This window comes from Sturnira hondurensis, unplaced genomic scaffold (genome assembly GCF_014824575.4).
Source record: "Sturnira hondurensis isolate 20B ecotype Veracruz unplaced genomic scaffold, ASM1482457v3 Scaffold0017394, whole genome shotgun sequence".
NCBI classification, from domain to species: Eukaryota; Metazoa; Chordata; class Mammalia; order Chiroptera; family Phyllostomidae; genus Sturnira; species Sturnira hondurensis.
Genome location: NW_028090025.1, coordinates 9,223,160 through 9,246,916, shown reverse-complemented (window position 1 = coordinate 9,246,916; position 23,757 = coordinate 9,223,160). Strand labels below are relative to the sequence as shown.

The following is a 23,757-nucleotide window of genomic DNA, read 5'->3' as shown; positions in this document are numbered from 1 at the left end:
AAAAGGGAAAGCCCTCTCGGTTCCCAACAGGAACCAGCGTTTCCTCAAAGACATCCATTTTCTCTCAAGCAAATTAGACGTGTGCTGGCAAAGTTCGCAGTAGACTTATAAAAGTTGTAGTTACCAATTTTAAATGTAAGGTCAGATTCCAGTTCATTTAACTTTTTCAGGAGTCCAGCATGAATTTTTTCCCCTTCTGGATCTAATTTCAAACTGTTCTTATCATCAGTAGCATGTTCGTACCTATAAACAACATCAAACAACAGTATTTAAATCTACAATACCAAATGTCTCTTCAGACACAGGATTACAGGGGGAATGTAAGCTCTGAGAGGTTAGCAAGGATGTGGAGTGAGACAAATGGGCAAAGGAGCCACTCGGTTTCAAAATCACCAACTTTCAAGAATATCTCAAGGCCAAGCCTGTAGGTCCATGAAATCTGGAGAGTGAGGGCAAGGTCTGGAAGTCCCGTCATAAAAAAGGAGCTGCCCCTCATCCTGAGAGGAGGTGGGAAGCAGCCACAGGGAGGACACAGGCATTTGCTCTGCCAGGGAACCAGGTGCTTGTTTTCACACGCCACGCACAGGAAGCACCCATCAGGTGTGTGCCTGAATACATCTTGTCCTAGTGACTCGTGGGCTGGCACAGAAACCACATACGGCAACTGCTACTGAGTGCAGAGGTGGCCCCATCGCCTGCTACACTGCTTTTGCAAGCGCCCAGAACATCTAGTTGAATTTCCATTAGACATGTGTACCGTGACTACACACATTCATCTGAGATTGTTAAATTGGTTCATAAACAACCCACCACAGCGTTTACACAGCAAAGAGAAATTAAGTTAACACCAGGAGCCCAAACGGTACCTGACAACCCCTATCCCAGGCCAGTTAGGGTCATCAACGTGTAAGAGGCCTGCCGTTCCGGCCACTGCCTGCTTGAACTCCTCTCGAAGCCGCAGCGTACAGGTTAGGACAGGCAGCTGGCTTTGTATGCAGGATACAAGCTGATCCACGTCGTCTCCCTGAGTTCTTAAAGCTAAAAACATTCACAGCACGTTAGAGAAATGGTTAAGGAATGGCTAACAATGAGAGGGCAGGGCTCCCATGTCCTCTACCAGAAAGGCCTACAGCTCTAGGAACATCCGACCAGCTGCAGATGAGGAGAAAAAAAAATCTACTAAAGAGGTAGCAAAATATATGGTGCCAGATGATTTGCCTTTGGGTGGTGGGCACACAATACAATGTATAGATCATGTATCATAGAAATGTACACTTGAAATCTGTATGACCACACAGACCAATGTCACCCCAGTGGATTTAGTTTTTTAAAAAAATGTGTGTGTGTGTGTATGTGTATATCCAGTTCCTCCAGGGGTAAGAGTTTTTTTCATACAAAGACAGAATTAGCCCCTCCGATTTAATACACAATGCAACTGTAATGTGGAAATGGGATTCTTCCCATAGAAAGATTCTGCTTAAGTCATGTTATAAACCTCCTATCACAGGTTAAGAACGAAGAGGCAACCACGCAGTTCTTTTTGCACACTGACATCCTGGAAAGAAAAGGACTTTGGCGTGTTTGTGGTGGGGAGGCAGGAAAGGCAGGGCAATGAAGAGGAGGGAGCTAAGTCACGCCTGAAGGGTGGAGCCTGAGGGGCTTCGGGGAGCCCCAAGTCCTGTCACAGCCACCACTCCCTCACGTCCCTCAACTCGAATGCTGCACGGACTCTCACCAAGCCTCAGTTCTTGCTGCCTCAGTGTCCTCAACTCGTTTGTCCAGTTTTACAGACCAAGCCTCTGAGGCTTGGGTGAAGGACCCCACAGAGCAAAGCAGAGACTCCTAGAGAACCCTGAGGCCACCAGCCACCTTCATGACAGCTTTTCTTTGCAGATAAATGCCTACACTTCCCTCTTTCGATGTCTTTGAGAAAATATCTTTCTCCAAATGTTAGAAATATCGCATAAAAACCACCAAACATTTTCTGAAAATATTTAAATCATTTCAAATACAAAAAGCACAAAATTTTAATACAGTTTTTTTGAGCTTTTTTTTTTTAATCCTTACCTGAGGACATTTTTTTTCATTGCTTTTAGAGAGCAAGGAAGGGAGAGAGAGAAACATTGATGTGAGACAAGATTGACTGGTTTCCTCCCATATGTGTCTGGATTGGGGGTCACATGTGCTGGGTTCTGGGATCATCTGTGCCCAAATTGGGGATCGAACCCACAGCCCTTTGGTTACAGGATGATGCTCCAACCAACTGAGCCACACCAGCCAGGGCTTTAAACCTATTTTTAAGTGCCTACTACAAGATGCTAAGCACTATTTCGGGCTTTTTATGTATTGAGTACATGATCTCATTTTAATCTTTGTACCCTTACCATGAGGTAGCAGGAAATAGGTCTGGAGGTAAGAAACTTGCTCAAGGTCCCCAGGGGTATGAAGTGGTTGAGGGGGTGCCAATACCCAGGACTTTCTGCCATCCAAGTCCATGTACTTTTAGCTACACTGCTTTCTTAAATGACTGAAACAGTGGTTCTCAACTTCTGCTGGCCTATTTGCATCACCAAGGGAACTTTTAAAAATAATGTGCCCAGGCTCCACTCTAGACCAAGTAAATCAGAATCTCTGTGGCGGAGGCCCAGCCTGAACTGAGAACCACTGAACAGAAAAGGGTCACAAGACATCAAAACACAGGCTTTTTATATATTGAGTACCTATTCAAGTGACTTCAGAAGTCTCTATCTCTGTGAAATTACACTGGAAGACTAATCTACCTAAATTTAACCCAAAAGAAGAAGCCTCTTGAAAGAAAACAGAATGTCACGGGGCAAAATGAATTAACCCCACTGCCTGGAATTCATAGACATGTCACTGCTGCTTCCTAGAACAAAAGTGGGTCCAATCTGTGGAGACAAGTTACCTGCTGCTGTCATCAAAGGGCTGAACTTCAAGCACACGCCCTCCACTTCCAGATCTATGATGGTGAGGCCACTTTCAGGCACCAGCTGTTTCAGCTGTTCTCCCAGCTGCAGAGAAAGTGTAGAATGAACATACTCTTGCAAGGAGAGAATCAAGTGTCTTCAGACCAACCCTGGCCTACTCAGCCAAGACCCAAGAGGCTCCTGAGAGGTTAATTTCCTTTAATCTTTTGATTCTCTCTGAATACTATGGCAATTCCTTTTAAAAACAGTACATTTTATCTATTTTTTTCAGGATTTTATTTACTGCCCTGTACTGGATTGAGTGCCGGTCTGTGAACCAAAGTGTTGCTAGTTTGATCCCCAGTCAGGACACATGACTGGGTTGCAGGCCAGGTCCCCAGTAGGGGGTGCATGAGAGGCAACCACAATGATGTTTCTCGTCCTCTTTCTCTCTCCCTTCCCCTTCTCTAGAAATAAGTAAGTAAATAAAATCTTTAGACTTTATTTACCTATTTTTAGAGAGAAGAGAAGAAAGGACAAGAGGGAGAGAAACATCAATGAGGGAGAGAAACACTGAACAGTGCTGAACCTGCAACCCAGGCATGTGCCCTGACCAGGAATCAAACTGGTGACCTTTTGCTTTGCGTAATAACGACCAACCAACTGAGCCATCCTGGTCAGGGCTTTGCACCTATTCTTAATTTAAAAAATCTAAGTTTACTATAGTAAAATCTAGGAAATAAATGTTAACCAGAAGAATAAAGTAAAAATTATCCACAATACACTGCTGAGAAACACCCACCGTTGCCATGTGGTATATACCCACCCTGTCTTTCTGTGTGAGCGGTGTGTATATGTGCTCTGTTGTCATAAAACAGGATATTCTATACCCTGTCTACTGACCTGCATGTTTTTCAAACAACTTATGACCATTTCCTTTCTTTCTAACACCCAGCTACATGGCTTAACCTGGCTCTTCTGAATGTCATTGCATGGATGGACCATAACTTATTCACAAAACACTCTGGGTTGGGCATGTCCAATATTTTGCCACGATTAATATTGCTTTGCTAAGCATCCTTACACCGTTTATAACATTCTTTAGACTAAAACTCCTGGAGGTACAATTTCAGTGTCAAAAGGCAGCCAAAGCACAATGCCTTTGATTCACATTGCCCGGCTGCCAGGGGTGTTCAGCGGCCTCTGGCTTATGTGCTTCTGCTACCACTACGGACCCTCACCAGAACCCCAAAGCAGCTGCACTGCAGTCCACATGGTGCATGTTGTTTGAAAGAAAAGAAATGGTCATATGAGGAAACTGAGGGAACTCTGCTGGGAGGATGTGCCAGAAGTCACACAGTAAGTGAGGCAGTCATCTGATCAGGAAATCCCAGAACGAAACCCAGCGCCTTCACAGAGGGCTCCCTCCTGTGGGTCCGATTTCCTAGACATGACCATGTGTTATCCCCACCACCTGGGACACAGAAGAAAGCACAGGACTGCCGTTCTCACCCAGCGATTCAGTGCGTCACAGGAGTGCCTCTCCCGGCTAACTGTTGAAGGTGCCATGTTGGGTGCTGGGACAGCATTAGGCACTGGATCTGACACCAAAACAGAAAAAGGGAATTTACCTCCCAGAAACACAGGGGACTAAAACACGTGCCCCTCCCACCCCATTTCATTTAGCTCCTAACATTAACTGCCCCCCAAAGCCTCAAATATCACAGAAATCAAACGTATACCTGACATGAATGGATACACAAAATGTGGTATAAACATAAAATGGACTATTATTTAGCCTAAAAATTCTGTCACACGCTTAATATGGATGAATCGTGAGGATTTTATTCTAAGTGAAATAAGTCAGTCACAAAAGTACAAGTACTGCATGTTTCTGCTATTATAAAATACCTAAAAAAGTCAAATTAATAGAAACAGAAAGCAGAATGGCGGCTGCTGGGGGGCTGGGAAGAGGAAGAAACGGGGAGCAGTTGTCTGGTGGGTGTGGGGTGCCGGTCTGCAGGATGAGAGGGTTCGGGAGGGCTGCTGTACGGCAGTGTGAATATATTTAAGGCCGCCAAGCTGTACACACAATGGCTAACGCGGCAAATTTTATGTTTTTTAAAACACAATTTAAAAATAAATGTCTTACTAAATCAAATGTTACTTTTTCATGACAAATAGAATCCTTGAATTTATTCACACAAATAGAATTCTCAATTTCATTTAAAATGTTTTTTTTTTTTCAAGGAATTTCGAAAGAAAATCAAACTGTAACATTACAGGTTATTGACTAAGCACTGTGCAAAGTCAGTCACAACAGAATTACCCCTGCTCATCAAACAGTCTGGGTGCCTACTCGTGCCAGGAGCGGTGTCGGGCCCGAGGGACATGAGGCTGGTAAGGTTTTTGTCATCTTGGAGTTTACACTTTTTTATACTTGAGGAAACAGATCATACAGAGAGCAATGAGATCACTAACACTGCTGTGAGTGCCGTGCAAGTGGGGCTCTGACGTAACCAGGAGTCACCTTAGACAGGACAATGGGAAAGGCCTCTCTGCGGAAGCGGACATCAGGGAGACCTCACTGGTGAGAAGAAGCCAGCCGGAAGAAGAGCAAGGGGAAATGCATCAGAGGCAGAGGAAACAGCAATTGCAAAGGTCTTACTCTAGTGAGCAAGAGGAAAGTGGCCCAAGAGGAAGCCAGAGAGGAAGGCAAAAGCTAGAGCTGCAGGCCTTACGAGGCCTGGTACCGAGCCTGGACCTTATTCAAGTGAGACAGAGTTCCGGAAAGTGACACAACCTGACTCCCACTTATAATGCTCATTCTGACTGCCATGGAGAGAACAGTCCGGAACGCAGTGTGTGGGGTGTACGGAAATTGATAGATCAGTTCGGGGGGAACTGTGGCCACCCAGGTGAAAAATGTAACAGTATGCTGGGTTAGGCTGGGACAGTCTTAAAAAGTAGAGATTCCTGGATCCAACCTACTAAATCAAAATATCTAGTAAGGGGCAGTACCAGTGCAGGGGCCAGAATGTGGAAACCACTGGTTTAACATAGGAAATTTTCAAGAAAATGCTAAGGCATTTAGGTCTGGAGTTCTTATGAAAATTATTAAATTTTTCTGAAATGATGACTCGAGATTTTAGCAATCAAAATATTTTGGTCTATGTATTTCACCTGAAGTAGTTTAAAATTCAAAGCCCTTACACACACACACACACACACACCCCTCTCTGTTTAGAATCACCTACCTGAGCCTGGTGGCTCCGGCAGAAACCTGAACACTACCACTGGGGGACTGAGCTCCTCTTCCACCTGAAAAATGGAATCTGACATTACCCAGTCACATACATTTCAAACACCTACCAACAGAGCCAGAGTGCGAAAAATAAGCTAAAGATGTTATTTTTTAAGTAAATGCATAAAAAGTTCAAAGGTTAATTTCAGTTGTTAAAGAAATAAAAATCAAGGGTTTAGTAAAATTCTTAGAAATAATTATAAGCTAGTTCTGAAAACACATTACTGAAGGACAATATGTGACATTGATACACTGAAAGTGGGAGGAAATTTTAACAATAGTGGATAAACGTAATAAGTCTGACATTCCAGATAAAAAAAGGCAAGAAAAAAATGGAGCTAGGATCAGTGCTGAGAGAGCCAAAGCTTTCAAGAATCCATGAATGATGCTAACTCAATCAGGACTGACTGGGACTTCTTACAGTCAGAGAGAAAGGGAGAACAGGACTTGCACCTTGTAAAACTCCCGACCAGGATGCAAGTCCTGCCGGCAACACAGACTAGAACGGAATCTTTGTATTCCCTAAATCACTCAAGTGGTGCTCCCACTCAGGACAGGCACCGGATGACCAACTTCACTGATGAAGTTCGTAACAGATGAAATCACCCACTACATTAAGATAAGCCAATGCCAAGTTCATGCTCTCCACTCAACGAATGCACAGCTGGCCATCAGTGCTACCATGGAGTCAGGATACAGGAGGAGCAACAACGCCCTTGACCGACTGGTATTTTGGGGGGTGAGGGAGGGAGAAACATGGGGAGAAAAGATCTCTAAGCATGCAACAGTTCTGGGACTACTATTCTAGTTAGAAACCCCGTTTTCCAAGGCTCTGTGATGCGACGGCTCCCTTGTAGAGCCACAACAGGAAATGCTAACTTGAAAAAACGACAGGAAGTTGTTGGCTCACAATCTTTTTACTGACTTTTCAAAAGACCTATGGATGTGATTCAAATCAAACACAATGGATATTCAAGTCTGCTAATTATTTACTGAGCCAATTCCTGTGTCTTCACACTTATTATTCCTTTAACTTTCATAAAAATCAATCCGTTAATACTTTAGAGGGGCTGAACACTGAAATAGAATGGATAGAGAAAATAGGAACGAGAATGACAAAACCCTACACCCATTCCCGCACCATCAGAAGAAGGCAGAATGATTTGAGCGCCAAGACTTCTATATAATCTTGTGTATCTTCTTGGAGCTCAACGGTCTCATGTCAATGTGCGTAAGAAATACTGCAGTGTTACACAGTCAGCCCTTCGTGTCTATGGGCTCCATATCCAAGGATTCAATTAACAGGGCATCACAAATATTTGGGGGAACAAAACTGAAATGTTGGCCCTGACATGTACTACGTGGTTAGTCCTATGATGGCTGCATCTGTACCAAACATGTAGACTTCTTTTTCTTGTCATCATTCCCTAAACAATACAGTATAAGCATAATTACATGGCACTTACACCGCATTAGGTGTCCTAAGTAACGTAGAGATGATTTAAAGTATAGAGAGAGTGTGCATAGGTTATATGCAAATATATGTAAGGGACCTGAACACGACAGATTTTGGCATCTGCCAGAGGGTCCTGAAACCAGTGGGTGCCGAGGGATGACTATACACATAGAATTCTGGTTCCAGCAACATGGTAGACTAAGCTAATAATGAAGCTATCAGTTCTAAATATCTGAAATGGTAGATTCAATATAACTGACTACCAAATAAGGTTTAAACCTTTGCTGGGCTAACAAAAAAGGTGAACCCAGAAAGAAAACAGAAAGGCTACTGTAAACTGGGCTGCAAGGTGGGGAGACAGAAACATGTATGGGCCTGAAACTGGCTTTAGTGTCTAGGGTCATGGGTCTTCAGGTCCACGTGAGGGAGAGTGGTGACTGTGAATAAAGTCAGGACCCTTGAAGAACAGTCCTTATGAAAAGATGGAGAGAAAAACTCTGCGCATTGATCAGCAAAAAAGCTTAACCCTGCCTGTGGTTCTATAAAGGGAGAGAAAAAAAGTCTTGCACGAGAAATCAAAACATCAGGTGTGCACTGCACCTGGGCTCCATATCCTATGTGGTGTAGAATTCCTAGAGCTAAAACAAAAATAAATAAATGGACGTAGGCCAGCGGCACAAGAAAAAAAAAAAGCCTAGCGCCTAGCTCATAATAAAAAATACAACAGACACAGGGAATAAGAGTCAGGAGACATAACTGAGAGGGCAATTTGTGCCCCCAAGAATTGAAATAGTAAAACAACAATCTGAAATAGACTATAATAACTGTTTAAGTAGAGAAACAAAAGACCAGAAAACATTTTAAAATATTTTACTTACTTATTTTTAGAGAGAGGCAAAGGGAAGGAGAAAGAGTGGGAGAGAAACATCAATGTGTGGTTGCCTCTCATGTGTCCCCCACTGGGGACCTGGCCTGCAACCCAGGCATGTGCCCTGACTGGGAATTGAACCGGCGGCGACCCCTTGCTTCACTGGCCTGTGCTCAATCCACTGAGCTACACCAGCCAGGGCCAGAAAATATTTTTTAAAAGATAATTTAAAAAGACAGAATGATTTGAAAAGAACTAAAGGGAACATCCTGAAATGAAAAAGAAGTTACCCGAAGCAAAAATGTAGTCAATAGGTTAAACAAGTTAGCTGCCAACTCAAGAGCAAACTACTGAACTCAAAGAAAGATCAGAAGAAATGCGCTGGAAGGCAGCAAAGAGATGGAGAATATCAAAGAGACTGATGGAAGATGGAAAAACCAGGTTCGATATGCAGCTAACTGAAGTTTCAGAAGGTGGGACTATAAAAAGAAAGTCACATTTGAAAAAAAAATGAATTCTAAATAATTGATTAAAAAAAAAAAGAATCCTCCTGCCCTGGCCAGCATGGCTCAGCATGTTGAGCATCATGCCACAAAGCCAAAAGTCGCCAGTTCAATTCCCAGTCAGAGCACACGCGTGGGCTGTAGACCGTGTCCCCAGCCGAGGCACATGTGAAGGGCAACCAATTGCTGTTTCTCTCACAAACAGATGTTTCTCTCCCTCTTTTTCTCCCTATCTTCCCTGTCTCTAAAATAAATATTCTTTAAAAATAGAATCCTATTTAAATAAGCACAAGTCTCAATAAAAAGAAAAATCCTCATTTAGATATATCATTCTGAAAACATCAGAACACTAAAAAACAAAATATCAAAAGCCAGCAGAAATGTAAACATAAAGCCAGGTAAACTAACCCATAGGGGCATTTTCAGATTTCTCAGGTGTAAAGTGACAATATTAGATTATCCCCTTGTGACTTCAGAATGTAACCCATGTGCTAGATAAGAGTCCAGTAGAATAACTGCCTGTTTATAACAAAGCTGTGGAAAAAATTCAGGAGAGCTATCTTGGGAGTGAGGAGTCCCAGCCCCAACAAAGTTCCCCAGCCCAGGATTCCAGTACAAAGAAGATAAATCCCCACAACTTCTGGCTGCAAAACCAGAGGGGGTTGAATTGGTGGAAGAAACTTCTACAGTCTCAAGCGGTTCCTCTTAAAGAACCCACATGTGGACTCACCTATGCAGACTCCAGCATCTGGGTAGCAGCAGCTTGAAAGGCACCAATGGCATCAAGGGAGAAAATAAAGTGTCTGGCATCAAGGCCAAGGGTGGGGGACAGCTTTCTACCAGACAGAAATGCAAAGAGAGGCCACTGTCCCCTTTCTGAACCCTGACCCCACAGAGACACAGAGCCATCAGACTGGTGACATATCTGAGACTCCAACAACCTGGTTACTACTGTTTGCCCTGCCCTGGAGATCCCCTGAGACTCCATCCCATCCAATCTATGGGCCCAGCCAAGCTGGTTTTCCATATGAATAGCTAGCTGGTCTTAGCTCATGCTTCACAACTTCCTAAATTCTATCAAACAACCAATAGCCAGTCTCACCGAGCCCCCAGCCCCAGTACCTCTTGCTAAATGGCCCTGGGCTCTGCACTTGCAGCAACCAGCCTAGATTCACAGCTTGGCTTTGCCAGGGAATCTCCAAGCCCAGTGCCAGTAGCACTGTATCAGAGTGCTTTATACGGTGCTTTTCAGGCAGGAAAACCCAAGCAGACACAAGTGGAGGCTGACCATGGCCCAGAGCCTACGCATTCATCATTATCAAGCCATTATTATATGAAATGTTAAAAGGATTTATTTAAGAAACAGATGAAGATCAAAATCGTGAACAATAAAAGGGCAATAAATACAAATCTTATCAACAATGGAATCTAAAAAACAAACTAAGCAAAGAAGAAGAAGGACAGAATCACGGATATGATAAGTATTTAGATGGTTGTCAGATGAGAGGGGTTATGTGGGGGGAATGAGTGAAGAGGTGAGGGGATTAAGGAGTACAAACAGGTAGTTACAGAATAGCCATGAGGATGTAAAGTACAGTCCAAGAAACGGAGTAGCCAAGAACCTATACATATGACCCATGGGCATGAAAGACAGTGTGGGGATTGACTGAGGGAGTAAGGGGTACAAAGGGGGAAATACGGGACAACCGTAATAGCATAATCAATAAAATATTAAAAAACTTATCAAAATTGGTGGATTTTTGTGCAGCCATTTTCATACTGAAGATGGAAGAAGATATGTAACATTTTCAGCATATTACACTTTGCTATTCCAAGGAGGTAAAATGTATCTGAAGCACAAAGATTTGTGCAGTGTATGGAGAAGATGCTGTGAACTGATTGAACCTGTCAAATGTGGTTTGTGAAGTTTCTTGGTACTGTTTTGGTCAAATAACTCTGTGCCGTGGGGCTGTCTCATGCACTGGAGGATGGTTAGCCGCTCCCCTGGCCTCTGCCCACAAGAAGCCAATAGCAGGAGAGAGGCGACATACTCAGAATGTCCATATCAATAAAGTTATTTGTGAAAATGAAAAATGTATATTTTACAGGAAAAACTAAACAGACTTTTTGGCCAACCCACTGTTTTATGATGTCTTACAATCTTCATTTTGCCTTCCCATATATATCCTTTATAACAAGCCACTGAGGCAAAATAAACTAAGTTCTCCTATAAATTGCCCTGAGAATGGTCCACTGGTGAACAACCTGGGCTTTGGAGTTGAATTCCAGCTCTACCATTTCCTAGGTGTGTGGCCTGGGCAATTCAACCAGTCTCTGCCTTAGTTTCCTAAGCAGTAAAAAGGGAATAGACATTGCATCCAACTCATGGGTTAGACTTGTTTATTCATGCTTGAATGCCTTATTCTGTGCCACATACTATGTGGCACAGGACATAAAACTATTTTTTAAAAAAAGAGCCTGGATGGTGTAGCTCAGTGGATTGAGCATGGGCCTGTGAACCAGAGGATCATGGTTTGATTCCCAGTCAGGGCACATGCCTGAGTTGCAGGCCAGTTCCCAGCAGGGGATGCACGAGAGGCAACCATACATTGATGTTTCTCTCCCTCTCTCCTTCCCTTCCCCTCTAAAGATAATACAATCTTAAAAAAAAAAAGACAAAAATCCTTGCCTTTATGAAGCTTCTACAGGGAAAAACATACAATGAACAAATACGTAATGCTACTTCAGGTAGTAATAAGTGCAATGAAGGAAAAAACCTGGAGGATGGAAAATGATGGATGGTGGGGGGTGTTTTATATTTTTCAGGAAAGATTTTTGTGAAGAGATAGGATCTGAACTAAGATTTAAGGATACAAAAAGTCATAAAAAATAAAAAAGAAAAAAATTAAAAAGAAAAGAAACCAGTCATGGTAAAAATTAGGGCTAACAGTATTTCCAGGTGGATGGAACAGCATGTACAAGGGAGACTGCTGTGAGGGTTAAATGAGATAATGCATGTAAAGTACTCAGTACCTTGCATTGTACACAGCAAGCATTTCACAAGAGCAGCTGTGACAATGATGATGACTATTGACAGGCCGCAGTGCCCCAGTGTTCACCAAATACTGTACCCCCAAATGAGAAAAGCAGTCTTTGGAAGAAGGGATGGTCAAGGTTTATGTCTGGGCCATATGAGGCCTTACAAAGATGCTCCAAATCAACTGGTGATTAACTAGCACCATCAGATCCTCTCTGCTTGGAGAAGGAGAAGCAGAGAGGACGTCAGGGGAGCCTGAGCGGGCTCAGCAAGGGAGGGACAAAGAAAGTACACAGGCCCACCACTGTCTTGCTTCCTACCAGCTTGCTTGTTTGAACTCATAATTTGGGTTTCTCTGATTCCAATCTACATACCTTCACTGACCGCTGAGCTCACAGACTTAGGTGGTTAAGAGAATGACTCAATGTCACAGGCCCCTGTAGTATGGCTGAAATTAACACTCAAGTCTCCTGACTTACATTCATCTCCTGAAGAGGAGGGTCCCTCTCCTCTTCGGAGCTAGAATTTGGGTCAACTAAGGTCAACTCAGAATAGGCTACACGCTCAGAACGCAGTGTAGAGAGCAGCCCCTTCTCAGGAACGTAAACTGAACCATGTACTAAAATGGAAATAAGCTGCACTAACTTGAGCCCAAAATAAAAGCCAATATTAGTTTAAAACTCAAATGTATCCTGCAAAATTGTAAAAGAAACACAGTGACCCTGTTTAAATTAGAATCTGACCTATGTATTTTCTAAAATTCTAAAACACAATAAAGAAGACCAAGAAAACATTCAAACCTGGACTGATACTTGGCTATCAGCCTTACTAAATCCTCATTTCCTTGTATAGTTATTATCCCCAGGGAGTAATCTGGGGACTGATTGACATCTCTCAGGAAAATACCAAGGGAGAGGAGAGCAGGGCACTTGCTTTTCTCTTCCTTATCCCCCTTTGTGCAAATGAAAACTCTGGTGTCAGAAGGTTTTGGAAAGAGTACACCAAAGCATTCCGAGAGATAAAATAATTTCTCATCTCAGGAGGATAGATGTTCTACAGCTGTTAGGCAAGTAAAGTCAATGGTGAAATTTAATTCTGTGTAATTCTTAATTTTAACAATAAAAATACAATTGAATTCTATGAAAAGCACTGTAGGGGTTCAGTGTATGGTGCAAATGTCTAGGCTTTATGCTAACTGTAGATTCAGGTTATTAGTACGTGCATGAGTCTCTTGCAAAGAATGTGGTTTTTAAAGTACAGCCTAAGAAATCTAGTCAATAATACTGTAGTAACTATGTATGGTGCCAGCTGGGTACTGGAAATATTGGGGTGAACACTTTGTAAAGCATATGACTGTCTAACCAATATGCTGTACACCTGAAACTAATACAAAATACTACTGAATGTAAATCTAACTAAAAAAAACCTTTTTGTAATTAAAAAAATGTATTTTTACTAGAGTTGCTACAATTCCACCGAAATGCATCAAATCTGGAGAAAAAGCATTGTAAGTTGTTAAACGTTATTTACTTCAAAAGCAGATCAAATTATATACTATACCAAGATTTTGATATGGTTCACTTTCTTCAAACCTTCTTGCAACCGTTGACTCTGCAATTAACAACAACAACAAAAAACAGCTTATGTAATTTTATTAAATCAACACAACATATTAAGAAGTAATTTTCATGAGGTCTTTGCAGGTCTGCAAACAAGGATCTCAGGCAGACAAAGCCATCCGCATCTTGGTGATTTCTAAGTTCAGTTGCCAATTTTTACATCTCAACATCTGCAAATATTCCCTATTGTTTCAGTTTGAAGTTATATTTTGTGGTTTTAGAAGAGTTTTTTCTAATGAGACATAAGTGAATTTATTTGTATCCTCACCTGAGGACACTTTTTTCATTGCTTTCAGAAAGAAGAGAAAGGGAAGGAGAAACACCAATCAGCTGCCTCTCACATGCACTCAGTCAGGGGATGGAACCTGAAACCCAGGTATGTGCCCAGACTGGGAACCAAACCTGTAACCTTTTGGTTATGGGATGATGCTCCAACCAAATGAGCCACATGGGCCAGAGCAAGTGAATTTTTCATAGTAGCAATTTAAGTCATTCATTCATTCAAAAACTACTGAGTGTAGGCAACAAAAGTGAAGATAAACAAATGGAACTACATCAAACTAAAAACTTCTGCACAGCAAAGTAAACCATCAACAAAATGAAAAGCCAACCTACTAAATGGGACAAAATATTTGTAAATCATTTATCTCATGAGGGGTTAATGTCTAACATATACATAGAACTCATACAACTCAATAGCAAAAAAAGAAATCTGAAAAAGAAAATGGGCAGAAGATCTATACAGACTTTTTCCAAAGAAGATATGAAGATGGCCAACAGGTATGTGAAAAGATGTTCAACATCCCTAATCATCAGGGAAATGCCAATCAAGAGCACAAAGAGGTATTACCTCACACCTGCAAGGATGGCTATTACCAAAAAGACAAGAAATAACAAGTGTTGACAAGCATAGAGAGAAATGGGACCTCTCGTGCACTGTTGGTAAAAATGTAAGTTGGTCCAGCACCACAGGAAACAGTACGGAGGTTCCTCCAAAAATTAAAAATAAAATTACCACAGGGTCCAGCAATTCTACTTCTGACTATTTATCTGAAGAAAACAAAAACACTAATTTGAAAAATTATAGACATTCCCGTATTTATTGCAGCATTATAGATAAGAGCCAAAATATGAAAACAACCTAAGTATCTATTACTAGATGAATGAATAAAGAAAATGTGATATATATGTGGACTATAATGGACTATTACTCAACCATAAAGAAGAATGAAATCTTGCCATTTGCAACAACACAGATGGACCCTCTGGACATTACGAACCAGAAGACTATTGCTGCAGTAACATGAAAATACTAATTTTTCTTATGTATAAAAAAGACACTTGAGGAAGTGCCAATTCTCCAACTATATATTTAAAATGAAGATTCACTTTTAAACCTATTTGCATAACTTACTGTATCATTAGGCACTACTGAAAGAGCTTTACATGCATCATTAAGTCCTTGTAACGATCTTTTGTTATGTCCTATCCCTATTTACAGGTAAGAAAACAGAGGTATAGAGGTGACATCATGCTTTTAGACTACCTAGGACTCAGTTCTCCAGCTGCATAAATACAACATTTTTGCTTTCTAAACTACAGCATAATTATATAACTTTCAAAATTAGAATTTTTCTCTTTTTCAAAGAGAAACAGAATTAAAACTGTCTCCCAAAGCCTTGCAATTAGGCAGCTCAAGCCAGCCGATGTTAAAAAGTACACATGCCGTCCATTTTCAACCCCTCACCCTCACATTCCTTCATCCTCAAGAGTCAGTCAAGTGGGAACATTTACGGCCCCTCCTGCATCCTTCGCCACTCCTCGGCTGTCATCTTGTCACTTCTTTTCTCATCCCATGCTGACAACAGCCTTCATTTCAATCTGACTTCATTTGGATACAAATGCTGGGACAACCCCAGCAGTCTTTCCCAGAACTTTGAACAAGAAACGTATACATGTTATTAATATGCTTGCTTATGAAACAGAAAATCCAGACAACAAAGTACTGGATGGAGGCTAAATCAGTGCAGTATTTTTCTGACTCTGCTTTTGCCAAAGAGAATTTATGACCCATTTAAACTTCAGATTTCTACTCACCAGTTTGCAGGCATGCTTAATCCTGTTCACAGTCACATCAAGCCCCAAGTATTGTAAAGACAACCACAGTGGCAGGGCACGGAGTTTGTCCGCTGGCTTATTTGACGTAAGACCAGCAACTAAAGTCTGAAAGAAGCCAATATGAGTTTATTAACCAAAGCTAGTGGAATCACATACTGGAATTATCTAGTTAGCATTTACTAGGCACTTGGTATCTGTGAGATGCTATGCCAGGCACTTGGCTTCATTGATTATCCAGCAACTCCAGGAAGTAAATATTCTAGGCAACTTAACTAACTCAGAGACCCTGCTTTGCTCAAGGTTTCATGTCTGGGATGTGGCAAAACCAGGGTGAGACTATAGATGGGTCACATCGCAGAGCCACAGCTCTTAGCCACTCAAGAAGCCGCCCCTTTTGAGGCTGTTCTGATCGTCCTTGAATACTCGGTTATTATCAATTGGGCAAGAAATCAACTGCTATATCAAGAATCACTTAAAGCTTATTTTGCATGAGCCACTAAGTGGTGCATTGTCAAAAACCATCACTATACTTTGTTATAACCTTCTAGACAGTGTGCTTTAACTAACTACTCTGAGAAGAATGCCACTTATGGGAACCTATTCTAAGGAAATAATTTGAAACACAGAAATATGCTCATTATTTCAGGAACAAAAATTGAAAACATCCTAAAAGTTCACAAATGGAGAATGATTAAATAAATTGTGGTATTAAAGTGACAGATTATACAACCATAAAATATAATAAAATGTTCTTCATACACATACGGAAGTATGGGAAAAATAAACAGAAAAAGCACATGTGGCACAATTTCACTTCTGTTAAAAAGTTTTTGAAAAATAAAAAGCCACAGAAGTGACATTAAGGAAATTTCCCCCTTTTTCCTTTGTTTTTCTGTATTCCCCCAACCCCACCCCGGCCCAGTGACGATTACAAGCTACTCCCCACCCCCTGCCAGTGGAGTGGACAGGCTCACCAAGGCGGGATCATCGTGTTTATACAGGGTGACTGCAGGGACAGCTGGCAACCCCAGCCACGGGCCTGGCGTCAGTGTCAGGCTATCACACTTGGTTGCGGCCTGCCAACGAGAAAAGAGCTTTTTGTTAGACTATTAGAATACACGAAACCCAATACCCTCCTCCATTCATAAAAACCGTAAAAAGCCATCAGGGATTAAAGCATTTGAAATTCCTTCTTAAAAATGCAATATTTAGTAAACCAACAACATACCAGCACCGAAGAGGAGACATAACCTAGAGCCAACGTTGCCAGATTCACACTGGAAGAAAAAACACCAATCTAAGAACTATTTATGTACGGCTGCTCATTCACTAAGTATGTAGTTTCAAAAAAAAAAAAAAAGAAAAGAAAGAAAGAAAGAAAGGGGCTCTGCTGGCTTTCAGCTGTGTCATCAGCTTTTATAACAGCAACAGAACACGCAGTACACACACGTTTCAGGAAATCCTTGAAAATGTATTTCAGGGGATGTCTCCTACTTATTAGCATAACGGGCCTTATACCCCTCACAATTATTATTTTCCAGTCACCATTTTCTCCCAGAGGGATAAAATAAAATGAAACCTCCCTTGCATCATGTGCTGGATATGGGTGGACAACTCCAGCTGCCCTGCATCCTCACCTTCTCTTCTCTTAGCAGGACTCAAAGGGCCTTCTGGGAAGCCACCCCAATCTCCTCCATCAGACCTCAGTTTTGGGTGGAGGAGACACCACCACCTGCCCCAGAAGTGGGCAAATAACTTAAACTACATTTTCTTGGCCACAGTGATTACTATGGACTTCTGACCCACTGGACACAAACCTGGAAAGAAGGCTGGAGTTGCTGCAGCCACTTTGGACCGTAACAGGAACATCTATCTATAGATAGAGCCAGCACAGAGGAGCTAAAGCAAGTGACTGGGGGAGTGGGGGTGACATACTGAGTCCTGACTGATGTTGTGCTGAAAGCCAGTCCTAACACTGCTTTTTTGTTGTTGTTGTTACATGAACCAATAACATCTCTTCTCACTTAAGCCAATTTGGGTTGTCTTGTTATCCGCAACCCAAAAGAGTCCTTAGGGACAAATGTCATAAAGTGAGAACCTGGATGTCCACTCCTCAGGAGCACCATGTGCAGGCCACCCATGGAGCCAAGCCCACCCTCCACTCACCCCTCCACGTGAAGCCATATGCCATGCTGCTCACAGAGTTCTTTCAAACGCCCGATCTTATCTGTGTGCCCTACTGCTGCGGTTCCTAGAATAAAACACACACACACGCAAGATAAGGAACAAATATTTTCTGAGTCTTTAAAGAATGGTTAAAGAGCTTTAATATACATTATTTCTCTGTGATGGAAGTAATTATATCTGTTTTATTAAGATTCACTTTGTGGACTGGCTTAAAATCAACTTTTGCAAGTTGATGACTCAAGTTTTCAAGAATGTGTATTCTCCATTACACATATCTACAAAAAAGCTTGTAGCCCTGGCTAGAGTGGCTCAGCTGCTTGGGTGTCATCCCACAAAGTGAAGGGTCACTGGTTTGATTCCCAGTCAGGGCACATGCCTGGGTTGCAGGTTCAGACCCGGGTTGGGGCATGTGTGAGAGGCAACTGATCAATGTTTCTCTATCACTGACATTTCTCTCCCTCTCTTTCTTCTTCCCTTCCCCTCTCTCTAAAAATAAGTAAATAGTCCTAGCTGGTGTGGCTCAGTGGATTCAGTGCCGATCTGAGAAGCACAGGGTCGCTGGTTCGACTCCCAGCCAGGGCACATGCCTGGGTTGTGAGCCAGATTCCAGTAGGGGATGTGTGAGAGGCAATCACACACTGATGTTTTTCTCTCTCTCTTTCTCCCACCCTTCCCCTCTATCTAAATATAAGTAAATGTTTTTAAGGAAAATCTTAACTGACACATTGGTTTTTACCTGAAACAAGATCAAAGGCCAATGGACGAACTGTGTCAAATGATCCATCAAAACTAAAGCGCAGTGCTGTGTTTTAGTGATGTGACCACATTCAGATTCTCTTTTCAAGTTTTTTTTGGCAATGTCTGCTGGCTAACCCCTGCAATGTGTACTCATGGCAGAGTAAGCCATACTGGTAAGTCACTCAGTCACATGTAAATTATAGCCTCTTCTATCTAGTCAATGATTGAGTATGGGTGGGTTTGTTTCTTTTTAAACATACAGTATGCTATATCAGGCAGGAAGTGGTGGTTTTCCTGCTAAGAATAAGACGGGTATGCGGTTTTTGTTTATTATCATTTTAAAAATACAGTTGGCCCTCTGTATCCACATCCCTGGATCAAACTAACTTGAATTAGAAATATTTGGGGGAAAAATCCCAGAAAGTTCCAAACAGCAAAATTTGAATCTGCTATGCACTAAGCTGGATAGATACAAACTGATGTGGAGGCACATTGTGCTGTATCCCATATGTAAATGCAGGATATATGCAAATATTACACTATATAGAGAGACTTGAGCATCTGTGGATTTTGGTATCCAAGGTGGGGGGAGGGTTCTGGAACCAATTCCCCATAGCCAAGGAGCAACTGCAATTAGCTTCACTGACTCAAGTATAATTTACAAGCAATAAAACCTACTCATTTAAGTGTACCGTTCACTGAGTTCTGCCAAAAGTAAAGAGTGTGTAACCCCCAACACAGTCAAGGTAGAGAAAATTTCCATCACCCCAGAGGACCTTCCCCAATCCAAAGTTTCATTCTTTCCCCTAGTCCCCACTGGCTCTGGACAATCCTGATTGTTTTCTGTCACTATACTTTTGTCTTGCTTAGAATTTTATATAATCATATGCTATGTAAGTTCTTCTATGTCTGGGTTTTTGCAGTTAACATGCTTCTGAAATTCATCCCCGAGGATAAGTGTATCTGTAACTATTCCTACTAATTACTTAGCAGCCCACGAGGGGGCTGTGCCACAACTGCTTATCCGCTCACAAGGTAAAGGACATCTGGGCTGTTTCTGGTTGAGTACTGCACACAATCCTCTGTGTGGACATGTGTGTCCTTTTCTCTTTGACAAATACCTGCAAGTGAGCTTAATGGATCATATCCAATTCTATGTTTAACCTTTTTAGGAATGGCCAAACTATTCTTCAGAGCCGCTGTAACATTATTTGCTCCCTACCAGCAGTGTATGCGAGTTCCAGTTGCTCTGAATTCTCACCAGCATTTGGCACTGAACTTTTTTTATTTTCTCCATTCTAGCATATACTTAATAGTCACTCACTGTGCTTTTAACTTCCATTTCTCTAATGGCTGATATTAGCATCTTTTTAAGTGCTTAAACATTCATATATCAGTATTTTCTTTGGTGAAGTGCCTATTCAAATCTCTTGTGCATTAAAAACTGTATTATTTGTCTCCTTAATATGCAATGAAAAACTTCTTTATGTATTTTGATAAAGTCCTTTGTCAGAAAAATGTTTTGCAAATACTTTCCCCCAATCTGTAACTAGCCTTTTTAATTTTCTTAACAGGGTCTTTTGAATAGCAAAAGCTTTTAATTTGTGATAAAGTCCGACTTATGGTTCATTCCTTTTGTGTCCTAAGAAATCTTTGCCTACCCCAGGATCACAAAGATCTACATTTTTTTCAAGAAGTTTTAGTGTTGTGTCTCATTTGTTTAGGTCTACGAACCATTTATAATCAGAGTGAGGTAAGCGTTAAGGTTCAATTTTTTTTCCACATGCACATCCAATTGTTCCAAGACCACTAGTGGAAAAGACTACCCTTTCTCCTTTGAATTATCTTGGCATCTTTGTAAAAAAATAAATCAAGTTATCATATATATATATATGATATATATATATATATGATATATATATAGAGAGAGTTCAGAAATACACTCATACATATACATATATACATATGTATATATATATATATATGTATGAGTGTATTNTATATATATATATATATATATATATGATATATATATATAGAGAGAGAGTTCAGAAATACACTCATACATATATATATATATATACATATGTATATATGTATATATATGAGTGTATTTCTGAACTCTATTCTCTTCAATTCATCTCATACTCTCTTGACTATTTGTATCTTTATAGTAAGTCTAAAAACCATATAAGGTAAGTCTTCCAATTTTGTTCTATTCAAAATTATTTTGGCTATTCATAGATCCTTTGTATTTTCATATAAATTTTAGNAAGCGTTAAGGTTCAATTTTTTTTCCACATGCACATCCAATTGTTCCAAGACCACTAGTGGAAAAGACTACCCTTTCTCCTTTGAATTATCTTGGCATCTTTGTAAAAAAATAAATCAAGTTATCATATATATATATATGATATATATATATATATGATATATATATAGAGAGAGTTCAGAAATACACTCATATATATACATATATACATACATATATATATATATATGAGTGTATTTCTGAACTCTATTCTCTTCAATTCATCTCATACTCTCTTGATTATTTGTATCTTTATAGTAAGTCTAAAAGCCATATAGGGTAAGTCTTCCAATTTTGTTCTATTCAAAATTATTTTGGCTATTCATAGATCCTTTGTATTTTCATATAAATTTTAGAATTACCTTATCAATTTCAGTAAGATTTAGTGACTTCTACAAAATTTGCTGAGACTTTGATATGGGTTGAGGTGACTCTGTACATCAATTTGGGGAGATCTGACTCAATAAGACTTAAGTCTTCCAATCATGCACATGGCTTACTGTTCCATTTATTTGGGTCTTTTAAAATTTCTCTTAGTAACATTTTGTAGCTTTCAGTATACAAATCTTTCATACATTTCTTTCTTTTTTAAAGATTTTATCTATTTATCTTTAGAAGGGAAGGGAAGGAGAGAAGGAGAGAAATGTTAATGTATGGTTGCCTCTCGTGTGTCCCCTGCTAGGAACTGGCCTGCAAGCCAGGCATGTGCCCTGACTGGGAATCGAACGGCGATCGTGTGGTTCGCAGGCCCGCACTCAATCCACTGAGCTATACCAGCCAGGGCTCTTTCATACATTTCTTAAACTTAGCCATCAAGTTTTCATTTTTTTTGATGCCATTATGAAGAACATTTTAAATTCAATTTCAATTGCTCATCACTAGTGTACAGAAATCCCGCAACCTTAATAAATTTCTTTATTAGTTCCAATGACTTTTCTTTGTTTTACTTATTTTAGGACTTTCTATCTGTACAATCATACCATTTGCAAATAAAGATAGTTTATCCTTCCTTTCAATCTGTATGTTAATTATTTTTCTAGCTTATCACATTGTTTAGAACTTTAAGTACAATGTTAAACACAACATGGTAAGCAGAGAAGAAAATAGGAATTGACCTGCTGTTACAAGGTGCACACTCAAGTATGACATTTTAGAATTCAACTTAGAAAGGAAACACGTGAAGGAGAGACACTTGCAACCTAAATGAAAAAGTACTCACACGCAAACAAAATAACTCCTAAAACAAACCAACAATGAAAGGGAACCAAACGAGCCAACTGTACTATTCCAATCCTCACCACAGTACTCACACGGGCCTGTCCTAAACACGCGGTGCACAAACATTTCTGAAGGCGTGGTCTACATTAGGCTAAGTACTTAGCCTGTCTCATACATGTTCAAAATGTAAGATTCAGATTCATGATACCTACCAGCATTTGCAACCAGTAATAGGGGTAGTTTTCCTCGTTCTATATCATCTTTAATCAGTTTTTCTAGGAGGGCAACATCCTGGATTAAAAGACAAAACATGAGATGACCAGAATAAAAGTTATACAATGAAAAATTACAACTTCCAAAAGAAGTACACATGACTCTCAAAATCAATTCTTCAAAACTTTTTTAGTTTCTCTAATCATAAATATGAAAATCAAATAGTGTTTCTTGATTTTAAGTATGAATAAAGTTAAAACTGCATATATAAAGCCAACATTTTCTAGTTTTAAACATTTACATTTAAAGAAAATGTTCTCTCAATCCCCAAAACCAGTCAAATATGTATCTCCACTATTACTCATTAATGAAACTAAATTAATGCACAGAAAAATCAATATCTTGAAAAAAGAAATGCAGCCCTGGCCGGGTAGCTCAGTTGGTTGGAGTATTGTCTAGATGCACCTAGTCTATGGGTTAAATTTCTGGTCGGGGTGCGTGCAGGAAGCAACCAATGAGTGTGTGGATACATGGAACAACAAACAGATGTTTCTCTCTTTCTCTCTTACATCAATAAATAAGACAAATTTTAAAAAAACATTAAAAAGAAATGTAGAACCCCAAAGCATCTGGCTTCAGTGTGTAATGGGAAGATCAAAGCAATAAATGAATAGGCTAATAATTATCTGGAGGCCAACAAACACAACTTCAGTTACAAGGAAGACAGTTTCAAAACACAGTTCCGTATAATTTTACAAACCAAAAGAAGAACTCACCATCTGATGCTGGGATCCAAACATAGTGTTACAGGGTACGCGAGACAAACAGGGGAAGGGCAAGCCAAGCTGTAAAAAGAAGCATACAATTTTACAAGAAAGCTCTTTGTCACCATTCACTTATGCCCTCAAAAAATGTGTCTCTGAGACAAGTCACAATTACTTTTTAAACAATCTCTCTCCTTAGGAACTCTTAATATTTTATTTTTTTTTAAATTTTTTTCCTAGACTTTATTTATCTTTAGAGGGGAAAGGAAGGAGAGAGAGAGAGAGAAACATCAATGTATGGTTGGCTCTGGTGTGTCCCCTGCCGGGAACTGGCCCGCAACCCAGGCATGTGCCCTGACTGGGAATTGAACCACGATCGTGTGGTTCGCAGGCCCGCGCTCAATCCACTGAGCTACGCCAGCCAGGGCGGAACTCTTAATATTTTAAATAGATGTTAAAGCACATCTAGAAAGTTAAGCCAAGAGAACGGTGAA

General features: G+C 40.5%; 1 protein-coding gene across 2 annotated transcripts in view; it reads right to left on the bottom strand.

Annotated features, from left to right (window-relative positions):
* The window catches only part of PDXDC1 (pyridoxal dependent decarboxylase domain containing 1), a 52,109-nt gene that overhangs the window by 4,895 nt on the left and 23,457 nt on the right, over positions 1-23,757 (bottom strand). For both annotated transcript variants that reach the window (XM_037067761.1, XM_037067762.1), the window contains 12 exons: positions 23,276-23,344; positions 22,499-22,577; positions 17,999-18,083; positions 17,061-17,109; positions 16,807-16,908; positions 15,812-15,937; positions 13,656-13,706; positions 6,185-6,248; positions 4,440-4,528; positions 2,927-3,032; positions 867-1,038; positions 125-243 (listed from right to left, as the gene is read on the bottom strand). In XM_037067761.1, coding sequence (XP_036923656.1) covers positions 125-243; positions 867-1,038; positions 2,927-3,032; positions 4,440-4,528; positions 6,185-6,248; positions 13,656-13,706; positions 15,812-15,937; positions 16,807-16,908; positions 17,061-17,109; positions 17,999-18,083; positions 22,499-22,577; positions 23,276-23,344 — 1,111 coding nt within the window. The remainder of the gene's footprint in view (positions 1-124; positions 244-866; positions 1,039-2,926; positions 3,033-4,439; positions 4,529-6,184; positions 6,249-13,655; positions 13,707-15,811; positions 15,938-16,806; positions 16,909-17,060; positions 17,110-17,998; positions 18,084-22,498; positions 22,578-23,275; positions 23,345-23,757) is intronic.